The sequence below is a fragment of the Thunnus thynnus genome, chromosome 15 (assembly GCF_963924715.1).
Source record: "Thunnus thynnus chromosome 15, fThuThy2.1, whole genome shotgun sequence".
Lineage (NCBI taxonomy): Eukaryota > Metazoa > Chordata > Actinopteri > Scombriformes > Scombridae > Thunnus > Thunnus thynnus.
The window spans coordinates 22,672,016-22,690,177 of record NC_089531.1 but is presented as its reverse complement, the minus strand read 5'-3'; the positions used below and the strand labels follow the sequence as shown (position 1 = coordinate 22,690,177).

The window sequence follows — 18,162 nt, the reverse complement described above, 5'->3', positions numbered from 1 at the left end:
CAGCAGAGGTTGCTAAATTCCTATAAACTACTGATGCTTTATGCTCGTCCATAGTTCATTCTACTTAAACAGTTTTTCTGTCTTGCCCTTCTTGGCCAGTGGGTGGAAACACGCTGTACAAACAGAACATTAACCCAGGTTCAGGATCCTTTTGGCTTCTTATTATCACAAAACTGAGTTTTTTAGTCTTTCACCCTGGGATCAAAGTAAATGAAACCATTATCATTGCAAGTTGCAGGCCTCCAAGTTATGTTTTATTCTCAGTCACTGTGTGACACAGTGGTTGTAAGGACTTTGTCAAATCAAGCTGCTCAAGCAAAATGTGTTTTCTAAAGGACAGAAAATACAATGAAGTGACAGGATAAACAGGTCAGCGTCCAAAGATTGATCAACCCTTGATTTGGTTTAGGAACAGCCAATAAACTTGAGAGGTCTTAGTTTCAATTGATATTTGACTATGAATACATAAAATCACACCTTTTTATTTTACTATTTTTTTTAACCAAGTCCCATTCATTTATTGATTTCAAAAGGATAGTCAACCTTTGATACTCGATCTAGCTTCCAAGGTTGTGTGTCTGGGTTATTGCACCAGAAGGCAGCTGCATACAGTTCCTGTGAGCCAATCGCTGTATGTGTCAACAATCAGTGGTAAAACAGATGTATACATGTGAGGATTGCAAAACAGTCCTTTGGGGAGCCTGCAGCTGCAGATTCACTTCTTTTGACTGTACTGTAGTTGTGCTTCAATAATCTCAGCAGAATACCAGAGAAACTGAGAAGATGAGAACACGTTTGATTTTAGTGAGTCTGCTCTCCCTTTGCGGCCTCTGCATTAGTGAAGGTAATACTACCTAAGTATGATCATGTGTTTGAGTTTATATTTTACCATTTATTTGTGGTAAAATCTATTTGATATGTGTGTATTTGTATTTGTACATATAAATACTGTAGGTGTGTGTCTCCTTTTCTATTTCCTCAGAATGTAGCCATGAGCTTCTGGAGAACGTGGATTTCCCGGGAACAGACATAAAATCTCTCTACTCTCCTGATGTGAATCACTGTCAGCAGCTGTGCACTCAGCACCCCTCTTGTCTATTCTTTACCTTTATTCGGCCTGACTGGACCAGAGATAACAGGTACCAAACAAGCAATAGACATATAATCAGAAATAAATGATTAACTGTGATGTACTAGTGATTTATTTTATTTAAAATGCTGTCAGAAAACAAGAAACTAAGAGTAAGCTTTGTAAAATTAGAAAGCACAAAAACAAAACAAACAAAATCTTATTCCAACTCAAATTCCTTCTGGAGGTCAAGAAGTCACTGTACTGGATGCAAAACATAGTGTAATTTAAAATAAATCAGAGCACACTGTTCTCCATATGCAGTTTATTATCTAAACCACTTTTCTCTTCACTTTTTAATGTTTGTTTTAAGTTAAATGCACACAAAAAATCTGCCCCTCTCTGCAGGCACTTCTACTGCTACCTCAAGTCAACTCCCTCTGGACAGCCTAATGTTCAGACTCCACTCCTGGGTGTCACCTCTGGCTTTTCTCTCAAAAACTGTACCCCAGACACAAGTAGGAACTATTTTAAACAGTTATTAAAATCATTAGTTAATTAGTGACATTAGTGACTCTTTAATTCTTTCTGTCTGTCTGCTGGTCCATCTATCTAGGTTGTTTGGGTCTTGGTTTTCTCTTAAATCCTGTGACCCAGACCCAAGTAGGCACACAACCACTGAACCATTTAACAGTTATTCACTAGTTAGTTAGTCACTAGTTAATTAGTGATGTGTGGTGAAACTCTCTTTAACTCTTTCTGTCTGTCTGCCAGAACCTTGTCTTTCTCAGGTGTACCAGAACGTGGACTTCCTAGGGGCAGACTACCGATTCTTGTTCACAAGTGACTATGAGGAGTGTCAGAGAGCCTGCACGCAAGACCCTGGCTGTCAGTTCTTTACTTTTGTAAATGGAGTCTTCACACCGGAGAGGATTAGGTAAAACTCAATCACATAATATCACATTGCAGTTTAAATTGTATTGTCATTTTGTGAAGGCAGGGCTGCTCTGGAGGCAGAGGTAATGCTGTTACTAAAGTAATGTCTTTTATTGGCTTATAAGAGGAAACGTGTGCTTCTCCTGCACTGAAATTCAGTTGGGTGATAAAGCAGATAATTTCAAAGTCAGTCTTTTTTAGCATGAAATTCCCCCTTTTTGTAACTATCCTGTAACTATAAACTATTGAATACATTTTTTGCACAAAATGAGGGCTGTGGATTTTGTCCCCCATCACTTCTGTTGAAAGTGTATTACTGTAGGAAAGGATCATTACAGCAAGCAAAACCTGTTGTTGTCTTCATATGGGCATTTGCCTCATATTTTAAGACAGACTTGAAAAATTGTGAAATCGTTCTTTAACTACTGAACATGGCTTCAAAAACTAGACGTATTAGTCTGTAGCTTTGTAGGTACTGGTTCATGAGCATACTTAGTATTTGTGGGTTTTGTGGTTAAGAGTTAGGAGGAGGAGTGCAAATGTAGATATATGTGGATGAGTTACATTAATATTTCTTCTGGCAAGCCTTTATTTGACAGCTGACAGCAACAAAGATCCTTGGTCAGAATATATATTGTAAAAAATACTGAGCCCAAGCTGAAATAACCCTAACAACATAGCTGTGACATAATCAGGGTTGTTTTCTTACACCTGACACTCCGCCAGAGCCAAAGTAGACATTATACAACTGTTTTCACATGCTGAGTAGTATAAGATTGAACTCTTGTGGAGTGATGTTCCCTGATGGTGTCATTTCTTGTTCTGTTTTTAGGTACAAGTGCCACCTTAAATTCAGCTGGACAATACCAAGGATTCCTACTATAGAAAGAAAGGCTGGTGTAGTATCTGGGTTCTCCCACAAAGCAGAAAAAACTCAGTCCTTTCACACAGGTACACAAACAGCAAAGGTCATAGCATTAGGAAAGCATCCTGCAGGTTGTCGTGCATGCTCTCTCATTGTTTGACCTGTGTTTTGTACAGTTTGTCAGGGCAAGCTCTTTCCAAGAACTGAAATCAAGGGAAACAACATCGAGACGCTGCCTGCTGCCTCACCTGAACACTGTCAGACATTGTGCTCTGCTCATCCACTCTGCACCTACTTCTCTTACACCAGGTAGTGTGTGTTTGCCAGCAGTTTTAAAGGGTACAACGTTACTGTCTCAGTCAAGTCAAACAAATATTTATATGATTCGTGTATCAAATAGGCAACATTTGTAATGTCGTTATCTGTTCTTTCTGTTATCTCAAAATGTAGACATACTTTCAAGGTTTATTTTCATTATTTTTGCAGTAATGACTTCAACTGTTATCTGAAGAACAATCCCAATGAAATGGTGACCATAAGTAAAGAGGGAGCAACATCTGGACTACCAGCACGCTTCTGTCAGCTAGATAACAGTATGTATCACTAGTCAATCAAAAACATTGAGAAAAGACATACAGGAGACCGTCACATATTACAGACCATGTGTTCTATTCTGGTTGTTTGGATCGACTCTCAATGACTATGAGGTTCACATTTGTGGCTTTGAGTGAAATATCTTGACAACTACAGGATGGATTACCATGACATTTGGTATACGCATGTTGCCTCTGGATGAATTGTAATAATCTTGGTGATTCCTTAATTTTTCATCTTTCATTTTGTCCAAGACTTTGGATTATATACCTGAAAAACTAATAACATTCCAATCAGCCCTTGTTGTACTTTATGCTTAGTGTTAACTAGCAATGGCTAGCATGCAAACACGCTAAACTAAGATAGTGAATATGGTAAGCATTATACTTGCTAAACATCAGCATGTTAGCATTGCCATTGTGAGCATGTTAGCATGCTGACATTACAATTTACTCAAAGCAATGCTGTGTCTAAGTACAGCTTCACAGAGCCGCTAACATGGCTGTAGCATCTTTAATAATAATAATATCTTTATTTTTATAGCACCTTTAAAAACAGAGTTTACAAAGTGCTTTGACAGACAAAGCAAAAGCAGTACAATGCAAAGCAAAGACACGACACAGAAAGCAATAACAGGTCTGACCTTAAGGAGGCAGCAGAAGACAATGAAAAACAATAGAGAGATGATAAAAAGATTAAAAGACTATAGAAAGATGATCGAAAGACAACAGTACATAAAAGCAAGTCTGTAGAAATGGGTTTTGAGAGGTGATTTAAAAGTTACTGATTCTGTGAGCCTTATCTCCTCAGGCAGGTCATTCCAAAGCCAAGGGGCCCTGATGGCAAAAGCATGGTCACCTTTAGATTTAAGCCTTGACTTTGGAACAGCCAGAAGGGCCCCACTTGAGGACTTAAGGCTGCGGGCTGGTTCGTACAGGGTCAACATATCTGTCACGTAGGTGGGAGCCAGACCCAGATGTGCTTTAAAAGAGATCAGTAAAATCTTAAAATCAATTCTAAAATGAACAGGGGGCCAATGGAGAGAAGGCAGGATTGGGTTGATGTGATGTTGTCTGTTAAAACCTGTAAGAAGCCTAGCTGCTGTGTTCTGAACTAGTTGGAGGCATCTGTGTGTCGTCTGCATAGCAATGAAAAGAAATGTTGTGTTGTTGAATGATTTGGCCAAGTGTAAGCATGTTGATGGAAAATAAAATTGGACCTAAAATTGAACCTTGCGGTACACCACTGGTAATGTGGGCTGTGGAAGAAGTGAGGTTACCGATGGTGACCGAGAAGGTTCTTTCTAAAAGGTAAGAATAAAACCAATTATAGGTGGATTTATTGCCTTATATCCATGACTTTTTCACTAAATAAATTTAGAAACTTCTCACACATCTCTTGTGAGGCATCAATAAAATGACAAAGGGAGGTGGTGGTCACTCAGTCTATTATTTTAAATAAAATACTGGGGTTAGAATGACTTGCTAAAATTAAACTAGAAAAAAATTAGGTTTTAGCTTCTTTAACTGCCTTTTGATAGTTTGTCATTGCGTCCGTCCAGATCTCATAAAATACATGTAAACTTGTTTTTTTTCATTTGCGTTCCTCTCTCCTACAGGCCCTCTTTAATTCTTTGGTGGATCCGTTTAGCCAGGGTTGCGGTTCTGTCTTTGACTTTTTATCGTGGGGGGCAACAGAGTCCAGGACAGACTGAGAAGTGTGATTAAAAAGAGAGACCAGCTCCTCTGTATTAAAATGAAGATTAAAGGCAGTTAAAAAGGCATTAGTAAAAAGCTCAGAAAACTTGCTAGCAGACATAGAATTAAAAACATGGTGGCTTATGGGTGTACTGTGATTAAATGGTAATTGGGTTAAAACCACATTGAATAAAACTGCTTGGTGATCAGACACACAGATATCCTTAATCTCAAAATTGTTGGAGCTGAGACCGCTGTACAGAACTAGGTCAAGAGTGTGACCCTTGGAATGTGTAGGTTCTTGTATTGCCTGAGTGAGGTTAAAAGATTCTAAAGTGTTCATAAAATCAGTTACAAACGTCTGAGAAAGGCAGCAGATATGGATGTTAAAAACACCTAAAATGAGAATTTTGTCATACTTTGACATGAAATAGGATAGTAGCTCGGCAAACTCTTATTAATTAAAATGGGGATGCATTTAACCCTTTAGCATCCACCCCTTTTATAGAATTTTCACCTAATTGGCACACCCAAATGGAAAAGCTTATAACAGAAGAACTGTAAGGCCACAATACATGTATTAGGCTTCATTTGACAAGTGACATCTTCTAGTTTCTGGAAATGTGTTTGTTTAGCATGTGGCTAAAACACAAACAAAACAACATCAGTTCAAATAAGGCTCAAAAAGGTGTTTTTGGTCCTCGTTTATAATGAGTCATATTTGAATAACAGTAATTAGGACATGCTTTATGCCAGAACCATGCAAATCACCACATACCTTCTACATCTTGTCAACCTGTATAAAATTCCATATCTCTAGGCCTAACCTTATGGGAGCTAGGGAGTTTTTAGTTTGTGGTGTCACTGGTGTCCCCGAACCTCTCCAGTTATCTCCAATTGGCCAAATTGTGCCAATTGCTTTTACTCATTATTGTGTGATGCTACCGCTTACAACTGGCTTAAGTGGGTCGCCGGTGACAGTGATGAGCTAGTTGCAGTGAGTCTATGGTGGGAAATAATGGTCTGTATGGGGAAGGTAAGTGATGAAGGTGGTAGTGACAGATGAAGCCTGTGGGGGGAGCTGGTAGGGGGACAGGTACTGTGAGCGGTTCCTATAGAAGGAGAAGATGGCACTGGGCAGGGAGTTTGTGATGTAAATCTTTGTATTTAGATGTAATCTAATAGATAAAAGAAAAGACTAGAATGATTCAGCACCTATCAATGTTTGTTAATCCTTTTAATTTGATTTTAGTGCAATATTTCTGTAGTTAAGCCAACAGTCTATCCTGTTCCTCTTTGCTAACAGGCTGGGTGCTGGACGCTCATGAAGGAATAGATTTTCGAGGGTCTGACATTAGCTATGAGCTGATGGATGACCCAGACATGTGCCAGTGGAAATGCACAGAGGATCCCAACTGCCAGTTCTACACTTATGCCAACGAGAGCTTCTTTGACCGTAATTACTGGTAGGCCAACAGTATTCTTTATGCGAGTATGCAAAAAGACCCAAAACACAAATGTTGTCAATTTTTTGGTAAAATTGTAACAATTCCAGCAAAACCCAGAAATCATGTAACATTTAACTTGATCATCAATCTGATGCTATCGTAGCCCTGTTTTATGATATGAAGTCAGGTGTATTTATATGTTGATTTTTTGTTCTAGGCGCCGCTGCTATCTCAAGCGTGTCATCACCATACCTGCTCCTCCCAAAGTTACCCAATTAAGTAATGTTGTGTCCGGCTTCTCCCTGAAGAACTGTGTTGAGAGGGTTTGACTTGTACATACAAACACTTTCAAATAAAATGAAAAATTACAACAAAATATTCAACTGTAGCAATCTGTGTGGATGATTTTATTCCTGTATAAATCTTCTCTCCTTACTCTCTCGCTTCTCCTCTTTTCATCAGCTTGCAAAAGAGGAAGCACCCTCATATATACACACATTTCTGTCCTAAACCTCTGTGTCCTTCAGACCTGCCTACTACCACATTAATGTGGCAGTCTGAACTTTGGATGCCAAGTCTTCCACAAAAAAATGAGTTAATGTATACAGTATGTCAACAGAGGCTAAACTAAACAGAAGGCAGTCAAAGGTTCATCCCCCTTTCATTTTAGTTAAGTTCCTTTACATAAAATGACACCAGCTCATGTCAACCAACACCAGAAAGTCAAATTTGAGGTGAAGTGTGAAGAACATTTGCTGATTTGGATTTATGCTCTGCAGGAAGAGTTCTTGTCTCCAGCATCTGTACCGTACCCTTCATGGATCAATATAGTCATCTTTCTTTTGGCAGGGGTCCCCAGTCTAGCAGTTCCTGAGAATGATTTATTTACTGTTTTTTGTTTGCTGCAAGAAAAATTATGAAAAGATTAAAAAAAGATTAACCACATTTCTTTAAGAGATTAAAAAGAAGAAGAAATAAAAAGTCATTTTGGATATAATCTCTAATCTTTGTGGTGTGTTTAAATACAACTTAATATGATACACGATGTGATACAAGGCAACACATAGTGTGTATTTGTCAGCAGCTCTTTGACATCAGTTTGATATTTCTGGGTCCTGACTATGCAGTACAAATATTTTTACAGACAGAAGACACAGAGCAGCAGATGGTCAAGAGAGGGAGCCCTCACACTGACAGAACACAGAGTGGTGGTAAGGTATGCTGAACCAGATACAGCAAAGCACAATATGAAGAGCAGTCAAGATACTCAGCATGTAACAGGGACAGTGGAGTCTTTGACATTTCTAGTTTCAAGTTTCAAGTTTATTTTATTTATATAGCACTTTAAAAAGCAAACAGGTTTTGCACCAAAGTGTTTTACAAAGACAGACATATACACATACAAGCATGATGGCGCTGCTCTTGTGCTCCGTGTGTCTGTCTGTTTGTTTGTGTCTTTTAACTTATTGTTTAGTTAACCAGTGTTCACTAGGCTTTAAACCAGTGTTCTCCTGCCGTACCGCTTTTTTCCTATGAGTTTACCGTGATCAGTTCGAAGATGGAGATATTAGTCCTACTTTTCCTGACAACCATGCTGATCCTCGCCTTGGGATTGTTTGACAAATCTCATATAAACAGGATCCACTACACTCGAGATTTTCTCCTTAGATTTCAATCACAAAATTAGAAATAAATTAAATTTATGAATGAATTCAGAGATGTGTGTGTGATGGCTTTTACTCAGATGTGATTTTCTGACACTGACCTGGACTCTATATTGGACATTGATGGATTTGGAATCCTGATCCGTTTGGACCGTGACCAAAGGATAACAGGGAAAGCTCCATGGTGTAGTAGTGTCACTGTATGTCAGAGGATCTGCCTGCCGGACATCAAGCTTTGCCGTGAGAATTTCACCTAATATTCCTAACAGTGGTGTATATCCATCCCAGGGCAAATGGCAAAGCTGCTACCGATGTCATCTTTTCAGTGTTGCAGCAATGTCATCTATCTCACCTGATGCCCCTTGTTTTTTCCTCGGAGATTTTAACCATGTTAATTGTAAAAAGATGCCAAACAGTTTCAATCAGTCCACAGCTTGTCCCACTCATGGTAACAAAACAGTATAACAGATGAGGACAACCCAGGAATACCAGCAACGCATAACCAAGCCTTGTCTGTACAATAGGGATGTTGTGTGGGTGGACAAGAAATACGTTGTGGCTGACTTCTATGAGGAGGTGAAAACAGCAGCTGACAACAGCTCCCTCCTGCAGAAACCTCTGGCCCTCAATCCACCTTCAAGCAACCTTAAACCATCTCAGCTTTATCTCCAGTTTATGGCTGTGAAACCAGATCTGATTACAGACAGAGTTTCAGTAAAGGAATATATTTATGTTATACAAATTATGTACAACACTTCTATCCTTAGACCCTTGATTTATGGTTCACACATACACTACGCTGCTTTACATACCGTGTGTGGCTAACTAAGTGTAACCGCATCTGTAAATGTCTATGAGTGTCTATATAACCATAATTGTACATGTACATATGTGTATATATTTCCTATTTGATTTGTTTATAATGTAGAACATAGATCTCCAACGAACAGATATAACATTTCTCTGCTGATGTGAAACATTGTCAGCACCTACGCAGCTAGCAGCCTTCCTGTCTCTTTTTAACCTTTTTGTCAGGCTGACTGGACCAGAGATAACAGGTGCAAAACAGGCAATAGGCACTAAAATAGAAAGAAATGAGTCGTACTTCGGGTTCAAATGTTTTCAGAGTTTTTCATTTTTGTTTTCAGTAACTCATTATGTGCCATTTCAGTCTAAATATGTCATTGAGCCTGTGGTTAGGAAATGGGAGGAAAAATCAAAATACCTCTCTGAAACTTCCAACACTATGTTCTAATCAACAGTGACTACTGTCATTGAACCAGTATTGTGTTTATTTTATATAATTGTCAGAGCTGTCTGTTTCTGTCATTTTATTTATGTTATTTTACAGTTACTGCTAACTGGGAATTGTTGTGACTAACCCTGTCTCCAAGACATTATGTTTAATGCAATGTCACTGGGAAAAATAATTTTGTACTAAATAATTGCAGTGACAAAGTAAACTGTATGTACTCATAAAAACTACCCTGCGCAAATAAAGGTTGAATAAGTAAATGAATCAGTCATGTAGTAGAAGTAATATTGTATTAACAGCCTCTGATCACATGGAATATATTTGTTATTTTAACCTTTATGTACTCAGAATATGTTCACAGGATATGAATCCGCTTTGTCAAAGGTTGGTACAGACTCCAGTAAGCAAAGTGTTTTTGAGCCAGGAACTAATATTACAAAGCTTAGTATGGCAATATTTTGTCACTCATTAGGCCGTATGTCCCCTCCTGTCCGATCCGGTCCGCAAATGAATGGTAATACTGTCAGTGACTGGTATGGAATCATGATCCAGATCTTGTTTGTGGTTCCACAATGGTGGAATGGGTTACCCAGCTCCATACGGTCTGCTGACTCCTTTGGGGCCTCACAACATTATGTTTGAGTGACAGGGGAACTGATGCATTGGCGTCAATATAATGTGACTTTCTTTTATTTTTATATGGTGATTTTGCCTTATTAGGAGGAGGCGGGTTGGATGGTTGGCTAAATAGTTTGTAGGCAAAAACTTGTAGGAGAGCACTGTTTTAGACCACTAACCAACCACTAACTGGACACATTTTACCATGACTCGAGACATTGTTACCAGATATTTTAACCGTCACGTTGAGCATTTTAGTGCTGTTAAAAGGAACATTTTTACAGCATTTTTAATGGAGCTATAATGAAACTTCAGTCAGGAGGACTATCTTTGCATGAATACGCTTGTGGTTTTATTTCTCATACCATCACAGCTTTCACATCTCTCAGGCATGCTCACTCATAATTTCCTTTGCTGTCATTATCTGGGGCTGTAATTGAACTATCAGCTGGTCACATCTATCCAACAGCATGGTGACACACCTCCATTGTCTGCCTATTGTTGTGTGACTGTCTTTTTAAATGTTTGTCTCCCTTTCTGCCGTAGTGCTTTCATGTTGCCATTTTGCATGCACCACCACCTCCCCTCATAGCCAGTCTTTGCAGATTCATCAGTTCATCACTTCATCAAACTTATCAGCCTTATCAGTCTCAGCGGACGACATCAACCACCACCACCACCAATGTCTGGACTCTATGGGGGGATTTATCTTGCTGCTGCTCAGGACTGATGTCCCGTGATTACAAAATCTCCCTGTAGAGTCTAAGCGCCAAAGACTTTTGACAAGGCCAATTGTCAATATCATCTATACAATAAACAATTATCTTTACTTCTTTAACATGTCTCTCCTGATTGAACAGTTACTCTAATCTAACCCTAACCAAGTGGTTTTTGTGCCTAAAAAACCCAACAGCGTTAAGTGACACGCAAAAAGGTTAAAATGTGTAGACATGACATGTGAGTGTCTTTAAAAGTGGCGTGCTATTATACACCATCCCATGAGATTACGTAAATTGTCTTGCCTGCCAAAAAGATTTTAAAAAAAAGAAGTCAAAATAGAAGCAGCAGAGGAGATATTTCCACTTTTAGTCTCAAGCTGCAAAAACGCTGGAACCTACATTTCCCATACTGCAACCAATATCCTTTTATTTAACTCTTTCTACCTTGTAATTTTTGCATGTCCTTTAAGCTCCATTTCCACAGTTTGCAACACAGGCTATCAGCTGGTCACATCTAGCGTGGTGACACACCTCCATTGTTTGCCTATTGTTGTGTGACTGTCTTTTTAAATATGTTTGTCTCCCTCTCTGCCTTAGTGCTTTCATGTTGCCATTTCGCGTGCTCCACCACCTCCCCATCATAACCAGTCTTTGCAGTCATCATAGTGGCTATATAACAATGTAATATGAAAGCAGAATATATTAAGTTCTAATATTACAAAATGTAGACTCAACTTTAATTTTAATTTTAATTTTGATTAACAAAGTATTCTGTATAACACATAAATGTTTAGTATTTTGTGACAATCCACACTGCTGGAAAATTGATTGATAACTTAGTGAGTTATAGTAGCTGAGAGAGCAGATAGACCTCTTCCCACAATATACTTGTATGCATTCAGAGGGGCAACTAGACCAGACAGATATGGTGGCAATGTTGATGCATCAATACACTGACTAACAATGCCCAATGCAGCATCTAGGTGTCTATATGCTTTTTAATCAGCATGCTAAATTCCCAAGAACAGTTGGGGACATCTGCCAATGTGGTATACATAACCCAAGTTCCCCCAAGTGCTTTAATGTAATTCATGAACAGTTATGACTTGTTTATTGTCAACAGCTTTCTCTGTTTTTGTCAGACACTGCAAACCAACTTCATTTTCATCTGGATCTCCTCACAATACATACAGTTTTTAGGTCATGCAATAGGACACAATGACCCATTATGACTTGTTTTTTGTCAATAGCTTTCTCAATTATTGCCTCCTCCCAATATATGCACAACTTCCAGTTTTTAAAAGTGTGCATCTGGCTCTGCTTCATCTACCCATGACATCTCAGGATTAACTTCACCCAATCACCGAACATCAAACATAAAAATATCTGTCACCTTCCCATTGACACCTTATGCGGTAAAATTCGCTTTGTGTTTTGTCTGTGCAGACCTTTACACTATAAGCACCTGGGCAGTTGAGCTACGTGGGGGTAATGCCTTACACTCAGGCAGGGAAGAGTAGAGTAGAGCTTTAATGTCTCAAAGGGGAAATTTGGCTTACAGACAATAGACAATAATAGACAATCTTACAGCCCACTACACTGTCATTGATCACTGATGTTGTATTGTCCACATGGAGACTTACCCTAAGCCTAACCCTCCCCTTACCTTAACCTTAAACTAACTCTTCACTCTAAAATTGAGTACATTTTACAATATGGGCACTTACTTTTTGTCCCCAAAAGTGGGGCTCATCCCCATAATGTGACTGTGTAAAAAGATTACATGAGTAATTGTTGTACACACACATTGATCTCTGCTTTCAAATTTTAACACTGGATGCCAATTCTTTACACAGTTTTGGTTGAGGTGAAAACATCTTTGTCCAATCAGTTCTACCTTGACTCCTTCACCTGTATGGTTTTGACAGCAGAGGTATTGTATAACCTGTATCAGCCACTGATGCTCTCAGTGTCCTTTGCTTCACTCTAGTTTTTGGACCTGCAGTTCTCCAGTAGTGACGAATGTACAAATAAAAAAAGGAATGCAAAGTTTTATTGACTAGTTTTGTTCAAGCACAAAGCATAAAGTGTATTCTAGAAGAAAGAAAATAGATCATATAAAGCCTTGTGACTATTTTAGAATGGACTCTTAATGTAACTGGAAAACAAATGTGCACTGTTGTGTTAAGAAAATGAATGTTGGCTTGTTTTGCATAAATTAAGTTGAGCTGTGGGTTAAAGGCAAATGAAAAAGAGAGATATCTGAACATTTTTGTAGGAAGGGTATGTGATCAGCAGTGGATCACATCCATTAAATAAACTGCTTTAAAATCAAGCTGGTTGTTGGTGTTAGTTAAGTATCTGTGTTGGTTGGCAGACACCAACTGACAGAAGCACTGGTCTTTTGCTTCTTTATGTTACTTTAAGATGGACATGAAGTTTGCTGAATTTTCAGTTATGCTCTGCTCTCCTTCATGCTCATGTAATGAATATTGACACTTGCTGGGCTACAGTAGCGTGTGCATTTGTGTTATTTACACATCAAGTCAGCTGTGCAGTGGTTACTGCCAGCCAATTGCTGAATATGTCAACAACTAGTCATGCAAATCGGGCAGTAGTATAAATGAGTGAGTTGCAATAGGGTCAGAAACATCCCTTTGATTGCAGCTGTGTTTGAAGAATCTTGAGTAGCTTCAAAACTGAGAAGATGGGAACACTTTTCATTTTCGTGGGTCTGCTCTACCTCTGTGGTCTTTCCTTTAGTCAAGGTAATACATACACTGTTTTACATATTTATCACTTAGTCATTTGGTACAATCAGTGTATGTTTATATGTACATGTAAATGTGTCTGTCTGTGTCCATTTTTCTTCAGAATGTAGAAAGGACCTTCTGGAGAACATTAATTTCCTGGGAACAGAGATAAAAGTACTCCGCTCTCCTGATGCTGTGCATTGTCAGCACCTGTGCACCCAACATCACCGTTGTCTTTTCTTTGCCTTCGTTCGGCCTGACTCCACCATAGATAACAGGTATAAAACAAGCAATGGACACTGAAATAGTCATTTATTAAATATCAAGGGGTGATGGGTGATGATTAAATTGATTTCAGAAAACAAAACACTAAAAATCTAACTTGAAACTTGTCAAATTTGAACCACAAAATCATAGTTGTTACAAGGTATATATTTTAAGTATTATTATATAACAGTTGTATTTGCTTTTATAGTATTTTTTGACCACTTTGGCACTATTTTGAGTTTCAGTGTGCCAAATTCTTAATGAAAAATGCTGGACTTCATTTGTGTCAAATTCAATAATGCATCGCAGATCAACAAGTTTATTAGAGCATCCCACTGGATCAGTTGGGGGTCCGGTGGCTCTACTGGTGAATCCAGATATATGAGCATACTGACATGCTCAGGCTTTTTCTGCCCTTTAAGTGAATTTAATTTGTGACCTTAGTGTCACAACTCACTAATGTTGTCTTACCACAGCTGCCATAAAGCTTAACCTCAGTACACCGGCCTCTCTCTCCACCAGGTATTTCTACTGCTTCCTCAAGTCCACTCCCTCTGGACAGCCCAAAGCTCGGCCTTCAAAGCAGGGTATCACCTCTGGCTTTTCTCTCAAACCCTGCTACCCAGACCCAAGTAGGCACACAACCACTGAACCATTTAACAGTTATTCACTAGTTAGTTAGTCACTAGTTAATTAGTGATGTGTGGTGAAACTCTCTTTAACTCTTTCTGTCTGTCTGCTGGTCCATCTGTCTGCCAGAACCTTGTCTTCCTCAGGTGTACCAGAACGTGGACTTCCTAGGGGCAGACTACCGATCCTTGTTCACAAGTGACTATGAGGAGTGTCAGAGAGCCTGCACACAAGACCCTGGCTGTCAGTTCTTTACTTTTGTAAATGGAGTCTTCACACCGGAGAGGATTAGGTAAAACTCAATCACATAATATCACATTGCAGTTTAAATTGTATTGTCATTTTGTGAAGGCAGGGCTGCTCTGGAGGCAGAGGTAATGCTGTTACTAAAGTAATGTCTTTTATTGGCTTATAAGAGGAAACAGGTGTGCTTCTCCTGCACTGAAATTCAGTTGGGTGATAAAGCTGATAATTTCCAAAGTCAGTGTTTTTAGCATGAAATTCCCCTTTTTTGTAACTATCCTGTAACTATAAACTATTGAATACATTTTTTGCACAAAATGAGGGCTGTGGATTTTGTCCCCCATCACTTCTATTGAAAGTGTATTACTGTAGGAAAGGATCATTACAGCAAGCAAAACCTGTTCATATAGGCATTTGACTTGTGTTTTAAAACAGACTTGAAAAATTTTGCCTTTAACTACTAAACGTAGCTTAGCTGACCTTGCAAGTTCAAAAACTAGACATATTAGTCTGTAGCTTTGTAGGTACTGGTTCATGAGCATACTTAGTATTTGTGGTTTTTGTGGTTAGGAGTTAGGAGGAAGAGTGCCAAGGTAGATATATGTGGATGAATGACATTAATATTTTTTCCGGCAAGCCTTTATTTGACAGCTGAGAGCAACAAAGATCCTTGGTCAGAATATATATTGTAAAAAATACTGAGCCCAAGCTGAAATAACCCTAACAACATAGCTGTGACATCATCAGGGTTGTTTTCTTACACCTGACACTCCGCCAGAGCCAAAGTAGACATTGTACAACTGTTTTCACATGCTGAGTAGTATAAGATTTAACTCTTGTGGAGTGATGTTCCCTGATGGTGCCATCTTTTGTTCTGTTTTTAGGTACAAGTGTCACCTTAAATTCAGCTGGACAATACCAAGGATTCCTACTATAGAAAGAAAGGCTGGTGTAGTATCTGGGTTCTCCCACGAAGCAGAAATAATTCAGTCCTTTGACACAGGTACACAAACAGCAAAGATCATAGCATTAGGAAAGCATCCTGCAGGTTGTCGTGCATGCTCTCTCATTGTTTGACCTGTGTTTTGTACAGTGTGTCAGGGCAAGCTCTTTCCAAGAACTGATACCAAAGGAAACAACATCGAGACGCTGCCCGCTGCCTCACCTGAACACTGTCAGACATTGTGCTCTGCTCATCCACTCTGCACCTACTTCTCTTACACCAGGTAGTGTGTGTTTGCCAGCAGTTTTAAAGGGTACAACGTTACTGTCTCAGTCAAGTCAAACAAATATTTATATGATTCGTGTATCAAATAGGCAACATTTGTAATGTCGTTATCTGTTCTTTCTGTTATCTCAAAATGTAGACATACTTGTATTGAAGATTTAATTTTCATTATTCTTGCAGTAATGACTACAAATGTTATCTGAAGAACAACCCCAATGAAATGGTGACCATAAGTAAAGAGGGAGTAACATCTGGGCTACCAGCACGCTTCTGTCAGCAAGTTAACAGTATGTATCACTAATCAATTGAAAACATTGAGAAAAGACATGCAGGAGACCATCACATATTACAGACCATGTGAACTATTCTGGTTGTTTGGATCGACTCTCAGTAACTATGAGGTTCACATTTGTGGTTTTGAGTGAAATATCTTGACAACGACTGGATGGATTACCATGACATTTGACATTGCCCACTGGATGAATTGTAATAATCTTGGTGATCCCTTAATTTTCATCTTTCAGTTTGTCCAATACTTTGGATTATATACCTGCAAAACTAATAACATTCCAATCAGCCCTTGTTGTACTTTATGTTTAGTGTTAACTAGCAATTGATAGCATGTTAACATGCTAGACTAAGATGGTGAATATGGTAAGCATCATACTTGCTAAACATCAGCATGTTAGTATTGCCATTGTGAGCATGTTAGCATGCTGACATTACAATTTACTTAAAGCAAGACTGTGCCTAAGTACAGCCTCAGAGCGCTGCTAGCATGGCTGTAGCATCTTAATCTGGTTTGCTTTATGAAGCTAGCGCCAGAGGGTTAGGGGGTTAGGGTTAGGGGTATTGTAGTTAGAAATAAAGCATTGTGCTAGGAGTTCATAAAATCAGGTGTAATTTTTGTATTTAAATGTAATCTAATAGAACAAAGAAAAGACTAGAATCATTCAGCACATATCAATTTATTTATCCTTTTTATCTGATTTTAGTGTAGTATTTCTGACGTTTAGCCAACAGTCTATCCTGTTCCTCTCTGTTAACAGGCTGGGTTAAGGATGTTCATGAAGGAACCGGTTTCACGGGTTCTGACATTAGGTACGAGCTGGTGGATGACCGAGACATGTGCCAGAGGGAATGCACTGAGGATTCCAACTGCCAGTTCTACGATTATGTCACAGAGAGCTTCTTTGACCGTAATTACTGGTAAGCCAACAGTATTCTTTATGCGTGTATGCAAAAAGATTGTAACAATTCCAGCAAAACCCAGAAATCATGTAACGTTTAACTTGATCATCAATCTGATGCTATCGTAGCCCTGTTTTATGATATGAAGTCAGGTGTATTTATATGTTGATTTTTTTGTTCTAGGCGCCGCTGCTATCTCAAGCGTGTCATCACCATACCTGCTCCTCCCAAAGTTACCAAATTGAGTAATGTTGTGTCCGGCTTCTCCCTGAAGAACTGTTATGGGATTGTTTGACTTTTACACACAAACACTTTCAAATGAAAAGGAAAAAACAGTTCAAGACATGAAAATTCTAACAAAATATTCAACCAAAGCATTCTGTGTGCATGATTATATTACTGTATAAATCTTCTCTCCTTCCTCTCTCGCTCCTCCTCTTTACATCAGCTTGCAAAAGAGGAAGCACCCTCATATACACACACATTTCTGTCCTTTCCCTCTGTGTCCTTCAGACATGCCCACTACCACATTAATGTGGCAGTCTGAACTTTGGATGCCAATTCTTTCACAAAAATAAATAAATATTTTTGTTGCCATGAAAAATAAAGTGAAGTAAAATCAAGCAATTATATTTACTTTTCAAGACGTTGCAACAAAATATATATATTTTGATATATATCATTTTAGTAAGTTAGTTAAGTTCCTTTACATAAAATGGCACCAGCTCATGTCAACCAACACCAGAAAGTCAAATTTGAAGTGAAGTATGAAGAACATTTGCTCATTTGGATTTATGCTCTGCAGGAAGAGTTCCTGTCTCCAGCATCTGTACCGTACCCTTCATGGATCAACATAGTCATGATCCATGAAGGGTACGGGTCACTGAGTATGATTTATGTATACTGGTTTTTGTTTGTTGCAAGAAAAAAATTGTGAAAAAATTAGCCACATTTCTTTAAGTGCTTTAGTAAATTACTCATATTT

At 38.7% G+C, this 18,162-nt stretch overlaps 2 protein-coding genes across 2 annotated transcripts; both read left to right on the top strand.

Moving 5' to 3' along the window:
• The first annotated feature begins 722 nt into the window (after positions 1-722).
• Positions 723-7,014, top strand: LOC137197883 (coagulation factor XI-like). Its single transcript, XM_067611376.1, has 9 exons — positions 723-844; positions 983-1,139; positions 1,478-1,587; positions 1,844-2,006; positions 2,838-2,956; positions 3,047-3,179; positions 3,357-3,463; positions 6,468-6,627; positions 6,827-7,014. The coding sequence occupies exons 1-9, from the start codon at positions 784-786 to the stop codon at positions 6,936-6,938; spliced, it is 1,122 nt and encodes a 373-aa protein (XP_067467477.1). The 5' UTR covers positions 723-783; the 3' UTR covers positions 6,939-7,014.
• A 6,532-nt stretch (positions 7,015-13,546) lies between these two features.
• LOC137197885 (coagulation factor XI-like) lies at positions 13,547-17,786 on the top strand. The gene is made up of 9 exons (XM_067611377.1): positions 13,547-13,633; positions 13,740-13,896; positions 14,408-14,517; positions 14,645-14,807; positions 15,643-15,761; positions 15,852-15,984; positions 16,167-16,273; positions 17,036-17,195; positions 17,361-17,786. The coding sequence occupies exons 1-9, from the start codon at positions 13,573-13,575 to the stop codon at positions 17,470-17,472; spliced, it is 1,122 nt and encodes a 373-aa protein (XP_067467478.1). The 5' UTR covers positions 13,547-13,572; the 3' UTR covers positions 17,473-17,786.
• Positions 17,787-18,162: the final 376 nt, after the last annotated feature.